This window comes from Cervus elaphus, chromosome 7, assembly GCF_910594005.1.
Source record: "Cervus elaphus chromosome 7, mCerEla1.1, whole genome shotgun sequence".
NCBI lineage: Eukaryota > Metazoa > Chordata > Mammalia > Artiodactyla > Cervidae > Cervus > Cervus elaphus.
In genome coordinates, this window is record NC_057821.1 from 9,751,634 (window position 1) to 9,770,203 (window position 18,570).

At 40.7% G+C, this 18,570-nt stretch overlaps 1 protein-coding gene across 1 annotated transcript in view; it reads right to left on the reverse strand.

Annotated features, from left to right (window-relative positions):
• Positions 1 to 18,570, reverse strand: part of NUDT3 (nudix hydrolase 3) — a 113,295-nt gene that overhangs the window by 47,144 nt on the left and 47,581 nt on the right. The window contains exon 2 of the mRNA XM_043907209.1: positions 4,978 to 5,088. Within this exon, the coding sequence (XP_043763144.1) occupies positions 4,978 to 5,088 (111 nt within the window). The remainder of the gene's footprint in view (positions 1 to 4,977; positions 5,089 to 18,570) is intronic.

The window sequence follows — 18,570 nt, forward strand, 5'->3', positions numbered from 1 at the left end:
TCAGGCAATATGCTAAAAATTTTAAGCTGAGTTGAACCAAGTTTCAGAGCAGGTTGAGTTTTACCGTACCTAAAACTGACTTAATAACCTCATTACATTCATGTTTATTCAGAAAATTTTTCCATGAACAAATATATGTTTAATGCAAAAAAACTTGATAATCTAAGAGCTAACCCAATGATAACCACTGTGAACATCTGGTGGACGTTCTTTCAAGGCATTAAGAGTATGGGTGCTAAGACTAGATGTTTTGGATTCAAACTTCACATTGAGCACATCTAGCTGGGCACGGTTAGTTTGCACAAATTACTCAATCTCACTTTTTTCTCACCTATAAAATGTAGATGATAACAGTTACTACCTCATCAGGTATGGTGAAGAAATGAGGCAACAAATGCAAAACGCTTAAACAGAGCTTGGCACCTGCAATATTATTGTTCTTTCTATACAAGTAGACACATATTTATTCTTCACTAAATGGTTTTCTATCATAAATGCTGATTCATAACCTACTTTAATCACTAGGGAATTTGCTGCAAATATTTTCCTGTGTTAATAAATATATTCTTATTACACACACAGAACTGCTGGTCCACTGCTGCAGGCAGTACTTAAGCACAGGCTGCCAGGCTTTTAAAGCACATGACCTCGCCGTTCTGAGCTCAGTTGGAGGAATAAGAAATCAGACATCTTCAAATGGCTAGAAATGGATGTGACCTGGCAACTATACCTGAAGATTATAACCAATCAAGTACTCTTCTCAGGAAAGCTGAGTATGAGACACACAGAGTGAGTCAACAGATAGGTTAGTGATAGACAAGGCAGGAAAAGCACCAAACAAAAAGTGGTAAGCAGAAGCCAAGGCTGAGAAGAGCATAGAAAGGCAGCCTCCACAGTGGAAGAGAGGGATGGTGACCAGGCTTGATAGCTGCCCTGCGTCCCCACCGTCCATCCAGCTACTGTGAAAAGGCCTGCCTGGGCATCAGGACCTAAGTTTCCAGCTCTGCACAGTCTGACTGGGCAGCGGCTGTGATACTGTCATATTCTTGTCCCTCAATTAACCGGGGGACCTGTAGATATATGTCTACTCCTGCCAATCCAAAAGGGCCTACCTCAACCGCATTGGGGTCGCACAAAGGCAGACACGACTGAAGCGACTGAGCAGCAGCAGCAGCCGCATTTATGTGGCTGCTCTAGCGGTCACCCCAAAAACTGTAGCACTTCCTTTCTTAAGCACTTGCTATGTGTTAAGCACTGGGGATTAAACAGTGACTGAAAAGGAATAGTATCTGGCTACACAGAATGTAAAATCTAGCATAGAAGACAACTAGACAAAAGATATGAATAAAACATGATAAAGATGATGCTGGATAGGGTCTTCCCCGGTGGTCCAGCAGTTAAGACTCTGACTTCCAATGCAGGGGGTACAGGTTTGATCCCTGGTCAGGGAACTAAGATCCCACATGCTGCATGGTGAGGCAAAAGAAAAAAAAAAGATGCTAGAAATACACTGCAATGGAACACACAGGGAGAACAAGACGGAATCACAAAGACTGCATGGAGGAATACCTTCAGGGTGAAGCACAAAATTAGCCTGGTTTGCCAGATACTTCAGATGGCTTACTCGATACCCACCACCACCAGGTGGACTGCATGATGATCATTCATCTCTGTTCAATTACAGTCCTTTTTTTTGTCCACACTGAGTGGCATGTGGAATCCTAGTTTCCTGACCAGGGATCAAACCCATGTCCCTACAGTGTCTTAACCACTGAACCACCAGGGGAGTCCAGTGAAGTGACAGTCTTGACTGAGCTATAGTAACTGGACCAGCTTTTCCCTTCAGGACACTCTGAGTCCTGGCCTCATTTAACAGGAAAGGTGAAGGAGGCCAAACATATTTTATGATTTTATAATGTTTAAAATAATTTGGCTTATTTGATGGTAACCTCAATTTTGAAAGTATAATTGAATACCTTATTTCTGACTGGTAATTTTAAGTTGAAAATCTTAGTAAATTTATGTACACTATGGCAGTGGTCCCCAACCTTTTTGGCATCAGGGACTGTTTTCATGGAAGACAATTTTCCATGAACCAGGAGTAGGGGATGATTTAAGAACACTACATTTATTATACACTTTATTTCTATTATTATTACATCAGCTCCACCTCAGATTATCAGGCATTACATACATCCCAGAGGTTGGGGACCTCTGCACTGTGGCACTATTTAAGACTCATCTTAGCTGTAAGTTTAATACATGACATTCACAGGACTTTACTGATGAGGAACCTCATTAGATTTTCATTTTTTTAAAAGTCAGACAACTTTAAAAAGCAATCCAGTTAATTAAATTTATAAATGCAACCTGAAACATCTGAAAGTTTTCAATGAACTGGCCTAGGTATTATCCAAAGGCCCCTTAAAAATGACTAGTAAAATCTCCTATGCTTACAATACAGCAATCAGATTTATAAGCATTAGGAAAGAACTAAGTTTTTGAATGTTTGCTTTTACAAAGTCATGACATTTTGAAAACTAAATAAATCCCTGAATAGTGATTTCTGCTTACAAAACTACCCTTCAAGAACAATCAAAAACATCTACCTACATCCTCACTGATTCCAAGTTTTATTCTCTGTTAGCAGACATAGAATTGGAAAAGTCAGTCCCTCCATTTTATTTTGACGTAAGCCACTGAAATGTTTGTCTCTGTAATGATACGTTTCACTAATTTATATTCACTATTTGATTTATTTGGTACTTTATTTTATTTATGGGCTTCCCTGGTGGCTCAGATGGTAAAGAATCTGCCTGCAGTGCAGGAGACCCCGATTCAATCCCTGGATCAGGAAGGGCCCCTGGAGAAGGAAATGGCTACCCACTCCAGTGTTGCTGCCTGGAGAGTCCCGTGGACAGAGGAGCCTGGAGGGCTGCCGTCCATGGGGTCGCAGAGCCAGACATGCCTGAGTGACTAGCACACTGCTCTTCACCCTCTCAGCAACGCTGGAGTAAGGACAGGGCATGGCGCGACTCTTGCCTGGGGGGAAATCTGCTCAAGGTCAAGCAGGACTCCTCAGGGCTGAGAATGGCAACCAGGGTTTAATTTCGAGCTTGGGATTCCCTTCAAGACAGGAGGTAGGTAAGTGATGAACATGTGAAAAGTATAGTTTAATTATCTGCGCTACACTGTTTACCTTCTAGTTCCCCAACTCCACTTCATTCTCCACTCTCTCCCTCCTTTGCCTACTGAAGGCTGGTATGCAATCTCCAGGAAACAAAAGGGTGCTGTATATCCTTTCCAACTCCCTCACTGCATTTCCTTTTGCAATCATCTGGTTTTCTACACCTTAGTTGCACTTGTATAACCGAGGGACATTTCAACCGTGGTACTCAGAAACAAAACAACCACGGTAGCAACTGATACACCCTTTCCTGAGAAAGATGCCAAATCCAAATGTGCTCTACAGAGGTAAAGCTGTCAACTCGTCTCCCCACAACTTCTAAAACCAAGTAGCAAGGTTTGCCCAAGGTCTCGGAATTTTTTTCTTCCTCTCTATTCTAGAGCCATAGTCTACTTCATGTCTTCCAACAACCTACAGAGCTGCAATAACTCTGTCAAACATCACTTTTGCCTTGGGTGGGTGCCTCGGAACCCACAGGAACCAACTGGATTGAAACCAAAACTATGTAGCTTAGATTCACCAGCTGGCCCTACCACACTTTATTTGAATAGTCAAACCTTTGAGATCCTCCAGAAAGAACTCTGGTAATTTCCAACGGGGATATTTCTTCAGGATTTTTATGTTCCATTTGTCATAGACACTTGTATTAATTACTTTCTATTCATCCAGCTGTGTACTAGGCACAAGAAGGGAGGATTTAAAATAGGAAACATGATCTTAGTCCTCAGAGGTTACAATATAGTTAAAGATACTCAGATATATGATAAAATAATAGTGTCATGAGCCAACATAACTCTGCAGGACTTCAGAGCAAGGAAAGAATTCCTTGAGTATTCTAAAGTAAAATTAGTTTAAGAAGAACAGCAAGGGCTGGACTCAAAAGAAATGCAGAACTCAGACCTTTTCTAAGCTCTATTTTATATGTTCTTAGAATCAGTCTTAAGTCCCTTCTGGAACATGGAAATGGACCTATAAAAAGCACTATGTGGCCAAGGCAAGTCAATGGGGCTGGTAAAACTCACATCACTGAGTCAGGACTCCTAGACAAGATAACGTAAGCAGAGCAGGTGTGGTGTTGCCACAAGAGGCCATGGAGAAACATTAGTTCCTTCCTCCTGGTTTTGAACTGCAATTTGCTTCTCAGTTTCACCAACAAAACTGTAAGCCCTTGAAATAAGAGCACCAAGATCTGACTTCTGACTGTTAATTCTAGAGTATCCAGTAAGATACACTGGGCACGGCCCAAGAACTCAAAACATATATGGTGAGTATCATGTGACCAAATAAAAAACAAGATACTAATGTCTCTCAAGTTGCACCTGTAACAGCTTCCGGCAAACTGAACTTCTGCTTTGCCAGTGCTCTGCTACCAGGACCCAGGAGCAAAGGAGAACAAGTGCTACCTTGGCCTCAAGCAAAGGTTAACGAGAATAAGTTGCTTACATCAATACTGCCTACTTCTCTTATTTCTTAGGGCTGATGAACCACCTGATTCTCAACCTTCTGCCACAGGAAACAGAGGTAGAGCAGGCAGAGATCCAAGGGCAATCAGAAAGAACTGTCTGGTATAATTGCACACATTCACTACCATGATCGCCCCTTGCAGAGAGAGCCTGGTAGACACCACCATGTCACAACCTCACTACCTCTCTGATCAAGGAGGCATGTGGCGGGTGCTAAGCACCTTCGCTCTGTGCCCCTGAGCCCGTTCACACAGCGAGCGGGGATAAAGTGAGGAACTACAGGCCGTGGTGGGTGCGCGGTGCGGCCACACGGCTCTCGGCGCGTACCTCCTCACAGACTTCACGGACTGCGGCCACGCCCGGCTCCTCCTCCGGCTCCATGCCCCCTCCAGGGACGATCCACCGGTCTGGATGACGACTGCTGCTCACAAGTAGCACCTGAAAGTCAGAGGTCAAACGGGCCGTTAGACTCTCAAAAAGCCACACTCATACACGTTCGGAGTTTAAATGCCACACAAAGAGAAGTACCTAGGACCCATTCTTTGTTGATGCCTCTCCAAATCACTTGTAAGGTAGCTTCCGTTTCTGTTTGAAAAAGCAGACAACCTGTCCAGTAACAGCAGAACGGCATCTGAACCAGTGGCCATTAGGTGTACCCCTCAGATTCTCAGTCACTTGTCTTGTCGATCCTTTCCTTTGTTCCTTTCTCTTTAGCCCTTTGAACATGCAACTGACAAAAACACTCCAAACAAAACCAAACAGAGACTGTCACTGATGCACTGATGAGCTTGTGAGCCCTGTGAAGTCCCAACCTTCCCTCCAAGGTTCTCACCCCTGTGTCTCCCAGTTCCTGCTCCATCTGACGGCCACAGGCCAACACTACACATAACCCGAAGCTCTAAGCGTGCGCTGAGAACCTGATTCTCTCACCAACATAAGACCTAGGAAGATTTCTTGTTGTCATGCTTTCAGCTGAGGTAAAACTGGAATTCTTTTACTAGGAAACTTTTTATCAAGAAATGACACTTAATGGTCATCACTAAAAAGTCTACAAATAGGGCTTCCTTGCTGGCTCGGTAAAGAGACCTGGGTTTGATCCCTGATCCGGGAAGATCCAAGGAGCAACTAAGCCCATGCGCCACAACTACTGAAGCCCTTGCGCTCTAGAGCATGTGCCCGGCACCAAGAGAAGTCACTGCAATGAGAAGTCCACACACCACAACTGGAGAGTAGCCCCTGTGCTCTGCAACTGGATAAAGACTGTAGGCAGCAACAAAGACCTGGCGCAACCAAAAAACAGTTTAATAATAAATAAATGAATGCTGAAGAGGATGTGGAGAAAAGGGAACTCTCCTACACGATTGGTGGGAATGTAAATGAGGGCAGCCACTAGGAAAAACAGTATGGAGGCTCCTTAAAAAACTAAAAGTAGTGTTGCCATATTATAATCCAGCAATCCCTCTCTTGGGCATATACTCAGACAAAACTACACTTCAAAAAGACACGCACCCCTATGTTCACAGCAACACTACTGACATTAGCCAAGACAGAAACAACCTAAATGTCCATCAACAGATGAACGGGTAGAGAAGACGCAGGGTGTGTGTGCACATGTATACACATATACGTGCATATAGTGGAATGTTATTCAGTCCTAAAAACAGAATGAAGTGATGTCATTTGTGTGACATGGATGGACCCGAAGATTATCATACTAAGTGAAGTAAGTCAAAAAAGGAAGACAAATACCATATGATATCACTTGTATGTGGAATCTAAAATATGACAAAAATGAACCTATCAGAAACAGACTCACAGACATAGAAAACAGACTTGTGGTTGTGGGGGGGTGGGGAGGTCATCGGTGTGGAAGGGAAGGATTGGGAGTTTGGGATTAGCAAATGCAAACTATTGTATATAGGGTGGATAAACAACAAGCTCCTACTGTATAGCACAGGAAACTATATTCAATATCCTGTGATAAACCATAATGGAAAAGAATAGACACATGTATAACCGAGTCACTTTGCTCTACAGCAGAAACTAACGCAGCACTGCACATCAACTATACTTCAATAAAATTAATTTTTTAAAAAAGAAGTGAAAAGAAACCAAACAAACACAAAATATTGATATAGAACACAGGTTACTAATTCAAACTTAACCAGAATTCTAATCATGGTTAAAATAAAATCTAGAACTTCCCTAGTTCCTTTCCCTTAACCTCTCCAGGACAGATATTAAACAGAGTTAGCTTTACTCCTCATTTGGAGATGGAGTTGGGTTGGTATTATTTCCAGAACTAAAGGAATCCTCAACTGCTCCCAAACAATCACTTCTGATGATGTCTTCTGAGCCTCAGGCCCTATTCCAAACTATATTCCCTATCTACCCTTCCACGCCCCAGTACTTAACTTCTACTCTGCAGTCACCTTTCCTGCCTAAAAGAAACCACTCCTTCCTCTCTGGCCCTCATGGGTCCCGTGACTGACTGCTAGTTAACTTTCCTCCAGTCCTCTCCCATTTAAGTTCTCTGCAACCATCAGCCCTTGGAAACTACCTTTTTCTTCATCTTTAATCCCTTTCTTCTTGTCATGATAAGATTCTCCTGATGCTCCTCTACAAAATCCATGATCTGCAGACTAAGAGGGGATCACAAGATAAGAGGGAAATCCATGAATCTATATACAGTCACCACTATACAGCCCATGGACTGAGAAAATACTGTCTTAAATTTACAAGCACCATTTATTTTAATGCATATAAACTCTGCTTTGATTAATACAACTTGGAATAACTTAAAATAATATAAAATTGGGACGTCTCTGGCAGTCCAGTGGTTAAGACTCTGCACTTCCACTGCAGGGGGCGCAGGTTTGACCCCTAGTTGGGGAATTAAGATCCCAAGGGCTGCCAAGAAACAGCCAAAAAAGAAAAAAGAAAAGAAAATCCGTAATAGTTCTTGGTTGGTGTGTATGTATGTTTAATCAAGGGATGTTAAAAGTACAACGTGAGGCAATTCCCTGGTGGCCCAGTGGTTAGGGCTCAGGTTCAATCCCTGGTCAGGTAACGAAGATTCTGCAAGCCCTGCAGCATGGCCAAAATAAGAAGGAAGGTAGGACAGGAGGATAAGAGGACAGGAGGATGGAAGAAAGAAGGAAGGAAGTACAATGTGGCAGTTTCACGAAATTATGCTTTAAAATAAGAGTCCTCACTGGACTCCTACTTCATATCATATACAAAAATTAACTCCAAATGGAACTTAAACCTAAGAGCTAAATCTATAAACAGGGGTAAAGCTTAATGATCCTGGATTTGCTAACACAGGCCAAATTCTTAAGACATGACAACAAAAACCTGAGATACAAAACAAAAAATGAATGAGTTAGACATCATCAAAATTACGATCTTCTGTGCATCAAATGACATTATCAAAAATGTGAAAAGATGATCTACGGAATGGGAGAAAATTCTTGGAAATTATCTGATAAGGGTCTGGTATCCAAAATATATAAGCAACTCTTACAACTCAAGGAAAAAATGACCAACAGCATTTCTCCAAAGAAGATATACAAAGAGCTGACAAGCATGTGAAAAGATGTGATCAACATCATTAGTCACTAGAAAAGTACAAAGTAAACCCATCACGAGATACCACTTTACACCTACTAGAATGGTTATAATTTTTAAAGTAACAAGTACTGACAAGGATGCAGAGAAATTGGAATCTTCATACACTGCTGGTAGGAATGTAAAACAGTTTAGGCACTGCAGAAAACAGGTGGTTCCTCCAAAAGTTAAACATGAAATTACCATCTGATCTAGCAATTCTGCTCCCAGGTATATACCATACCCCAAAGAACTGAACTGAAAACAGGTACTCTAACCCTCAGACACAAATGCTCATGGCAGTATTATTCATAATAACCAAACAGGAGAAATAACTCAAATGTCCACCAATGCATGAGTGTATAAACAAAATGTGGCATGTACATAAAAGGATTAGTTTTCAGTCATAAAGAGAAATAACATTCTGATAAATGTTACACAGTGGATGAACCTTGACACCATTATGGTTAAGTGAAAGCCAAACTCAAAAAAAAAGTCACATAATGTATAATTCCATTTATATAAAATATGCAGAATAGGTAAATACACAGAGACAGAAAGGAGACTGGTGGACGCCAGGGACTGAAGGAAGGGAAGAATAGGGAGTAACTGATTAATGGGTACAGGGTTTTATTTTGGAATGCTGACTGTTTTGAAACTAGATAGAAGCAGTAGTTGCTAAATGCTACCAACTTATTCACTTTACAATGGTTAATGCTATGTGAACTTCAGCTCAATAAAATAAAACTAGTTTTAAAATCACAGCAATTTTTTAAAAGCTTAAATAGTGCCACCACTATCTTGTTCAGAGTCTACACTCCAGAGGAGTGGCCTTCCAGAAGGTTATCCTTAGTTTCGTTATTATCTCAAATCATTCCCATAAAAGATAAAGGGGATCACTGCCATACCCATTCTTCTCAAAAACTGCCCAATTATACATTTTGAAAAATTTCTGATTAAAAAAATCAACCCAAATATAAACACATTTATTGATTCAAGCCAAAAAGCTAAAAAAAAAAAAAAGTCCTCCAAAGACTTTTAGGTAATATCATACATTTAATCTGCAAGGGAGATTCCAGAAGGAAAAGTAGAAAAATGGGTTAATCCTTCACTGATTTGGTATATAAATAACAACATGTAGTCTTTCTTCCTACAGTTCTCCCACTTCTTGGCAGTGTTTATCAACCATTCTAAACCTAATCATTCACTTCAAAGGCTGACTAGGGCCATCCAATTAGGTTTCAGTTGAAATGAAAGAACTTTATAGGGACATTTCAAAGTTAAAGCAATGAAAAAGAAACTGTACCATAGAGTATAATTTAATGTCTAAATATCAATTAATGTAAAATATTAGCTAGTAAATCTAGTTGAGTGCTTTTTACATTCAAAGCACGACTCTATGAGGTAAGACTACAACACTGAGGCTGAAGAAAGCCAGCCGCATTCCTTTGTAGTCATACTTCAAAGCAAACACTATTACCAGCAAATAGTTCTTCTCCTCAGAAAGTTTCCTTGACAACCCATTGAAAATTTATTGCAAAAACTGAAAACAAAATATTCTTTATTTTCACCAGAGACTTTACTCCTTCCTGCCTTACAGTAAGTGTTTTGCTCAGTAAATTCTTATTCTGAAGCTTGACTTTTAAATACAAATTATCTAAAAAGAAATTGAATGGCAAAGCTCCTAAAAGATTCTGAAAATGACGCTCTAAGGGAGAAAAAAAATCACCATTTATTCAACAAATATTCATTAAGCACTGTAAGAAGCCAGGAACTGGAGATGCAGATTAGAACCTCTGCAACTCTGAGGCAGATCAAAGTGGGGGACCGGCCAACCAAGTACCAGGCCTTTTGTGAAGCTCTCTGCATTGAGACAAATGATATTCAGGCAGAAACGGATAAACAAACCCACAGAACACACCCACCCATATATGAATTCTTGGATTCATGACAACTTAGTATCCTCAAGGACACAGAAAAAAATCACTGTGTTGACTAGGGACAAGTGTGCAGTGAAAAAGGTGGGAATGATAAACCTAATCTGGAGAGATTTACATAAAGGGATGCAGCTAAAACGGTAATGTTTTATTTCTTAAGTTTTAAATTGTTTAATACAACTTTCCAAAAGAATACAATACAGTGAGGAGTGCTTTGTTTGAGGTATGCAGAGAAAATCACAATCACACTGAAAAGTCAGGTTGCAGGGAGATGGTGGGGGGTGGTAAGGGGAAGCTTTTTAAAGGAAGTGATTTGAGTTGAATTCAAGTTAAAGAAGGACACTTGGGGCTTCCCTGGTGGCTCAGTGGTAAAGGATCCACCTGCCAACACAGGAGACACGGGTTCGATCCCCAATCTGGAAAGATCCCACATCCCATGGAGCAACTAAACCCAGCACCACAAATACTGAGGCTGTGCTCAAGAGCCCAGGAGCCACAGCGACTGCAGCCCCAGACCCCCTGCTCCACAATAAGAGCTACAATGAGAAGCCCACACACGGCAACTAGAGAAAAACTTATGCAGCAACCAAGACCCAGCAGAACCAAAAATAAATAAATAGAATAAACAAATCTGGAAAAAAAAGGACACTCATTCAACAACAACAAAAACCACCAGAAGCCTACCATATGGCCCTGTGCTTAGGATACAAAGCAAGGCAGATACAGCTCCAGCTCTTGAGAAATTTAAAGGTCAACAAGAAGTCAGGTGACTGATTATATTTCAGTGACTACACACCATAATGCTCAGTAAATATTTGATGCTCTTGCCTACAGTATCCAGCCTCCCTTTGCTGTTAGGTGGGACCATTTGACTAGTTTTGCATAATGAAATATGAGCAGAAGAGACATGTGTCACTTTTCGGCTGAGACACGGAGAAGTCAATGTAGTCTCCTCTCCTCCTCACCAAGAACGTGGTGAGTTCCAGTTGGTGTAGATACAAGCCTGAGCCCCTTGAACAGAAGAGAGTTCCTGTGTGGAGGAGAGCCTTTGAAAGCCCATGGCTGATAGGCAACATAACCTAGTCTATCCTGATTAATGGTACGAAAGGTCAGTGAAAGGTCTAAGGACCAGTGCAGTTGATTGCCTCACACCCAATCCCTAAGTACAGCCCCTGACCCATATATACAGGTGGCCAAAAAATGTTTGATGAGCAAATGAAAGAATGGACCAGTAACTAAGGGAACAAACAACTGCTTTTAAAAAAGGAATGAAGACAGCATACAGATGAGGTTAGAGAGGTTGAACAAAAAAGCAGGGGTCTAATTATAAAGAGTTTGGACTGAAACCTGAAGGCAATGAGTAAGTCACTGAGGTTTTTAGAATAAGGAAATGACATAACCCAATTTAGATTTTAGAAAGATCACTCTGACTTGGGCTGGATATGGGCAAACTTGGTAAGAGAATTCACTTCTGCAGTTAATTCAGGCTGAGAAAGAAGGAGGATCAAAGTGGGAGTTGGAAGGAAGTGACACATTTCCAGAAATACAGAAGGAAGAGTCCACAGGGCCAGTGACTGACAGGATGTGGGCCAGGTCAATGGGGGAACTGCCCTCCTAGAGAATGTGAAACGGTGGGTGGAGGAGGGAACCACAAGGAAACTGTCCTCTGAACATGAATTTGAGGGTTCAATGAAATATCTAATGGATAATTCTAGAAGATAATCATATAAATGTTGGAGTGGAGCTAAAAGAGAGGGAAAGAGAAACTTGAGAAACAATGTTCCCAGTCTTTTCCAGCCAGGATGAGACTAATACCAGGAGCTCTAGCTGGAGAAGCTATCCATATTCCACTCCCTTTGGTCTCTGCTAAGGTTCCATTCCCACAGCCAATAGCATAGTAGGGGTAGATTTGTTCTAGGTTCAGTTCAGTTTAGTTCAGCCACTCAGTTGTGTTCAACTCTTTGAGACCCCACGGACTGCAGCACACCAGGCCTCCCTGTCCATCACCAACTCCCAGAGCTTACTCAAACTCATGTCCTGAGTCGGTGATGCCATCCAACCATCTCATCCTGTCGGCCCCTTCTCCTCCCGCCTTCAATCTTTCCCAGCATCAAGGTCTTTTCCAATGAGTCAGTTCTTCGAATCAGGTGGCCAAAGTATTGGAGTTTCAGCTTCAGCATCAGTCCTTCCAATGACTATTCAGGACTGACTTCCTTTAGGATGGACAGGTTGGATCTTCTTACAGTCCAAGGGACTCTCAAGAGTCTTTGCCAACACCACAGTTCGAAAGCAATTCTTCGGCTTTCAGCTTTCTTTATAGTCCAACTCTCACATTCATACATGACTACTGGAAAAACCATAGCCTTGACTACATGGACCTTTGTCGGCAAAGTAATGTCTTGCTTTTTAATATGCTGCCTAGGTTGATCGTAACTTTTCTTCCAAGGAGCAAGCGTCTTTTAATTTCATGGCTACAGTCAACATCTGCAGTGATTTTGGAGCCCAAAAACATAGTCTCTCACTGTTTCCCCATCTATCTGCCATGAAGTGATGGGACCGTATGCCATGATCTTAGTTTTCTGAATGTTGAGTTTTAAGTCAACTTTTTCATTCTCCCCTTTCACTTTCATCAAGAGGCTCTTTAGTTCCTTTTTGCTTTCTGCCATAAGGGTGGTGTCATCTGCATATCTGAGGTTATTGATATTTCTCCCGGCAATCTTAATTCCAGCTTGTGCTTCATCCAGCCTGGCATTTCAAATAATGTACTCTGCATGTAAGTTAAATAAGCAGGGTGACAATATACAGCCTTGCTGTACTTCTTTTCCAAATTGGAACCAGTCTGTTACTCCATGTCCAGTTCTAACTGTTGCTTTTTGACCTGCATACAGATTTCTCAGGATGCAGGTAAGGTGGTCTGGTATTCCCATCTCTTTTAAAAATTTTCCATAGATTGTTGTGATCCACATAGTCAAAGGCTTTGGCGTAATCAATAAAGGAGATTTTTTCTGGAACTCTTGTGCTTTTTTGATGATCCAGCAGATGTTGGCAATTTGATCTCTGGTTCCTCTGCCTTTTCTAAATCCTATTCCATGTTAAAGTTCTGGAAACTTTTTTTTTTTTTTTTTGGCCACACTGCATGACTTGTGGGATCTTAGTTCCCCAACCAGGAATAAAACCTGGGCCTTCAACAATGGAAAAATCACTCTATATGCTCCATGAAAGTAGAATCCTAACCATTACTGAACTGCCAGGAAATTCCCTGGAAATAATTTTCTTAAAAAAATCAATTATCTTTGGTGATAATCTACAACATGGAAAATACTGACTGGCAAGCTATATATTTTAGATGTATTACTAATTTCCAGAAAACTGAGCAGGCAATAATGCACTTAACATAATATAATTTCCAACAACGCAATGCCCCTGGCATTTGACAGCCCCTCAACAATGTCATTACCACCAGACAGCTCTGCTGGTCGCCCAGATGGCACAAGGGCTGCACCTTATCAAATCCGTGACATGCCCTGCAAACTGCTTTCACAGTCAAGCCCATTCTAACCATTCATGTGTCCCTTCACAAAAATAAGATCAACATAACAGTGAATGTTACCTGCACTTGTCTGGATTCCAAATAAATTTACTATTTTTTACAGAATGTTTTAAAGAACAAGTTCTTGGACACAAGGACCCTATAAAAGGTTTAAAAGATGAGTAAAGCTGAGTATGAGGTGAAATAACTTGTTCAAATTAAGTCAATAAATTATCACAAGGCCAAGCCCTAGTAGTTTCAAGTTCCTTGAGTTTTAGAGTCATTTACCCTTAAGGTCATTCCCCACCCCACCCCACCCCCGCACAGCTCAAAATACTGCTATAAAGGAAGAACAAATAAATGAAAACAGTTTACAAAATCCCTTCATTTTCTAGCTAACCAGGTTGCTTATTTAACAAAAGAGGAAATTCCCTGCCAAGTACAAGGACTGTGCTATGAACAGATATTATGCAATTTTTACTTTGGGAGGAACAAGGTATTTCAAGAACAGGTATCGCTCCTCAGTATGTGTCCCAGGTATGGAGTATACTGCTAGAGTCCTAAGTGACCGAGTGTCCTGCCCTGCCTTTCCAAATGAATGTCCAAAGGTTAACACACTGCACTGTACATTACCTGGTATGCAATGACTTTTTTTAATTTTGAAAAAGATGACTAAAGAAACGCAGTTAACTTGGCTGTATTTGCAAGTTATATAAAGAAGACTTAAAGTTGCTGGATCACACTGTATGAACATAACCTACCGGAATGATTGAGTTGTTCCTGTAAACCTTAACTCCTCCCCGTAACTCTTAGAAATACTGAAAAAGCTGCGGGGGGCTAAGGGAGACTAACACTAGGGGGAATACAACAGCAGCTACTAGTATTTCTTCAGTGCCCATTTTGGCCTAGGTGCTGCCATTTTACATTCTACTTTCACTATACTATCCCTAATATTCAAACCATCATACAAGGCAGGCATTATGTAATCTTTACCATTATAGTGATGAGGAAACCAAGCTTTAGATGATTTGGTGATGTGGTGAGGGGTACAGAAAGGGTGAGCACTGAGCCAGGATTCAAACCAGTGTATATGCCTGACTCTGACCGCCAGACAACTGAGCAGTTCTCACAGAGATCATATGATCCACAAAGCCAAAAATATTTACTATCTAGTCCTTTACGGAAGAAGTTTGCCAACCCTTGATCTAACAAAGGGCCCAAGCAGCCACAGCATCATGTTAGTAAGGACTATTATGAGGGAATGAAGATTACGAGAGGATCCCAGAATACTTCTCAAGAGGGAACACTTGAACTAAACCTAGAGGAGAAATTTACTGAGCCCGGAAAGGAGAGGGTTCCAGGCAAGGGGCACTGCAATCACACAGCCACACATGCAGCAAACAGTATATTATAGCCAGAGAATGCTGAGAAACTCAAGCAGTTTAATATGGTGAAAGGTGCAAGATGGGAAGGAGGAAGAGGGCAACAGAGGAAGCTGATAAATTAACTGAGTCTAGTATAAAAAGTTCATACAGGAAGCACATAAAAGAGTTACAATAACTGAATGCAACTGGGAGTCCTCCTTGGTTTTTGAGAAGAGAGATGGCGATCTCACTTGTGTTTCAGAAGCTTGAATCTGGAAGCTGAATGAATGCTGGGTGGGGGTGGGATAAGTTCAGTTAGAGAGGATAAGGGAGCTGGACGTAACCAAGGTCCCGGGAGAAGAAGAGACTGATACAAGTCATATTTAGGAGACAGCTAGGACAACTGGTAGCTAACCAGAAATTACAGTGCTGTAAAAGGGATGCAGAGGCTATGACTTCTAACTGAGGTCAGTAGGTGGAAATCGATACTCATTTTTCAGAAGAGAGAAATACAGAAGAGAAGCAGGTAGGAAAGGGAGAAATAGTCTGAGATATTACAGGAAAAGTTAAGCTTCCTACACTCTCTCTATACTATGGGAATTTCTAAAACCTCAACTTAAACGTTAATTTGAAAGCATTCATCTGAGAAACAATGGCTGCCTCTGTACAGTACACTTGGCAACACTAAGGAGGAGGAGGCATTTCACATTAAAACCTTGTGTATAGCTTGAATATTTTAGAACAAGCATTTCAGACTTTTATAATTGGACAAGAAGAATGCCAAGCATTATTCCCAAGGAAATTTCTGACAGCCAAATGGAGTGAATGAAATATTTAGAATGCTTGAGTTTCTTGAGTTCATTAAAAACAAATAAAGCCACAGGAACAGCATTCCTGACATCCAAAAACTACATTATTTTCCCACACACAGTCTCAGGACTATATAAATACAGTGTAAAAAAGCAGGTATTATGTCCTCAAAGTAGCATCAACATATTAATCAAATTTCCACCTAATATAGAATGTAGAAGTTTAAACCAGTTGTATGCTGTCTACTTTTTAGAGGAGGGCAGTAAGGAGACATGGATCACAGGTGTGCTTTATACCAATCAGCCACACAACTGGAAAAAATAAAAGCTATACTTCACCTTTCTCAGTTTTAAAATGAGGTACTCCAATTAATTCCTAAACCCCTCCCAGCATTAACATTCTATTATTCTAAATGTACACAGTAGTGTGTCTAAAATTGTAGTTTCCAATTCCACTTTTTTTCAATGATACACAAGCTAACAAAAAAAGTACAAGAGAACAGACAGTTGAAAAGCAAGTCTTCTCTTTCATTTCCGGCCTTCTTTCCTACCTCCATCTCCAAATTGCTTCTTAATGAAACTTTCTTAAATATTTGCTCCCCTCTTTATTAACACAAATAGTAACTCATCACCACAGTTCCACCTTTTTTCACATAAACCATGGAGATCATTTCATCACTACATACCAAAGAGCCTTTTTTCTAATGACCATGTGGTTTTTTTAAAAACTTATTTTAAAAAATTCCAAACATACACAAAAGTAGAGAAGAAAATACAATGGACCTCCAGGTAATCACTGTTTGTGTGCTTAGTCACTCAATCATGTCCAACTCTTTGCAACCCCATGGACTGTAACCCACCAGGCTACTCTGTCCATGGGACTCTCCAGGCAAGAATAAACGAAGCGGGTTTTCATTTCCTTCTCCAAGGGATCTTCCTGACCCAGGGATAGAATCAGCGTCTCCTGCATTGGCAGGTGGATTCTTCACCCTGAGCCGCCACCCGGGAAGCAATTTAATAAATACTGATGATAAAATTTACCAAACAAAAGCTTTTGGGGGGATCTTCAATAATGTTTAAGAGTGTAAAAGGATTCTGAGATTAAAAAAAAAGGGGGCTTGAGAACTGATGGAAAGGCTAGGAGAGCTTCCAGGTCACGATGGTAAATACCATGTATGCAGGAGGTAGGGCTTTAAAAAAATATACCACAACATCACTATTATACCCAGCAAAATTAACAATTTGTTATAATCATCTAATGAACAGGCCATATTCAACTATTTCCAATTGCTTCAAAAATGCTATTTTACAACTTGCTTATTTAAATGAAGACCCAAACTAGGTTCATACACTGCATTTGGTTGATATGACTTAAGACTTACTCTAAAGCAGTCCCCTCTCCTGGCCCTTTGTTTTCAAGCCATTTATTTATTGAAGTAAACAGATCATTCATTCTGTACTGTTTCCCACTTTTCAACACTTGCTAGTGCCATCCCTTGTGGTAACCTTCAACTTGCTCCTCTAGACCCCATATGTCCTGCCCCAGGTCATTAGATCTTGAAGCTTGGCCAGTTTTAGATTTGGTGTTTTGGCAAGGAAACTTTGTGGAAGTGCTAAATACTTCCCTATATTGTGAGTTACAGAATATGTGACATTACTTTTAGTGATGAGAGGATGAAACTGTGGTTTTAAAAGTGCTGTCACATGATTTGTACATTACAGAGCTCACCACCAGCCTTCCATTTAATGGTGTTAGCATCTATTAATGACAGTCATCTGTACCTATGATATCTTTAGGGAATGCAAGTGGCAATTTTCTAACTGTACTGCCCCTTTTGTATATATTGATTAGCTGAAATTCTACAAATAAAATTCTTTATCAACTGTTTGATTACAGGTAAATATAGGGAAGGCAAAGTAAATGCTTGATTTTTTTTCTCATTTACTAATTTTCAGAATAACAAGATACTGTCCCAAAAATACCCCCAAACACTGTTATTGTTGCATCATTAACTAGACTTTTTTCAATTCATGTGTTTCAACCAACTGCAGTCATTAAAATCTTGATGCTCTCATCTTTAACTAGCAAGAGCTACTCCAGAGTGATTCCTGTCCCCTTTTACCTCCAGCGTTTCATCACTGTTGTTAAGTTGCTCAGTCATGTCCCATTCTTTGCGACCCCATAGACTGCACACGCCAGGCTTCTCTGTCCTTCACCATCTCCTGGAGTTTGCTCAAACTCATGTCCCTTGAGTCAGGGATGTATTCCAACCATTTCATCCTCTGTTGTCCCCTTCTCCTGCATTCAATCTTTCCTAGCATCAGGGTCTTTTCTAATGAGTCAGGTCGTTTCTAATGAGTCAGCTCTTTGCAGCAGGTGGCCAAGGTAGTGGAGCTTCAGCTTCAGCATCAGTCCTTCCAATGAATATTCAGGACTGATTTCCTTTAGGATTGACTGGTTTGATCTCCTTGAAGTCCAAGAGACTCTCAAGAGTCTTCTCCAACACCACAGTTCAAAAGCATCAATTCTTCAATGGTCAACCTTCTTTATAGTCCAGCTCTCACATCAATACATGACTACTGGAAAAACCATAGCTTTGATTAGAGGGACTTTTGTCAGCAAAGTAATGTCTCTGCTTTTTAATATGCTGTCTAGGTTTGTCAAAGATTTT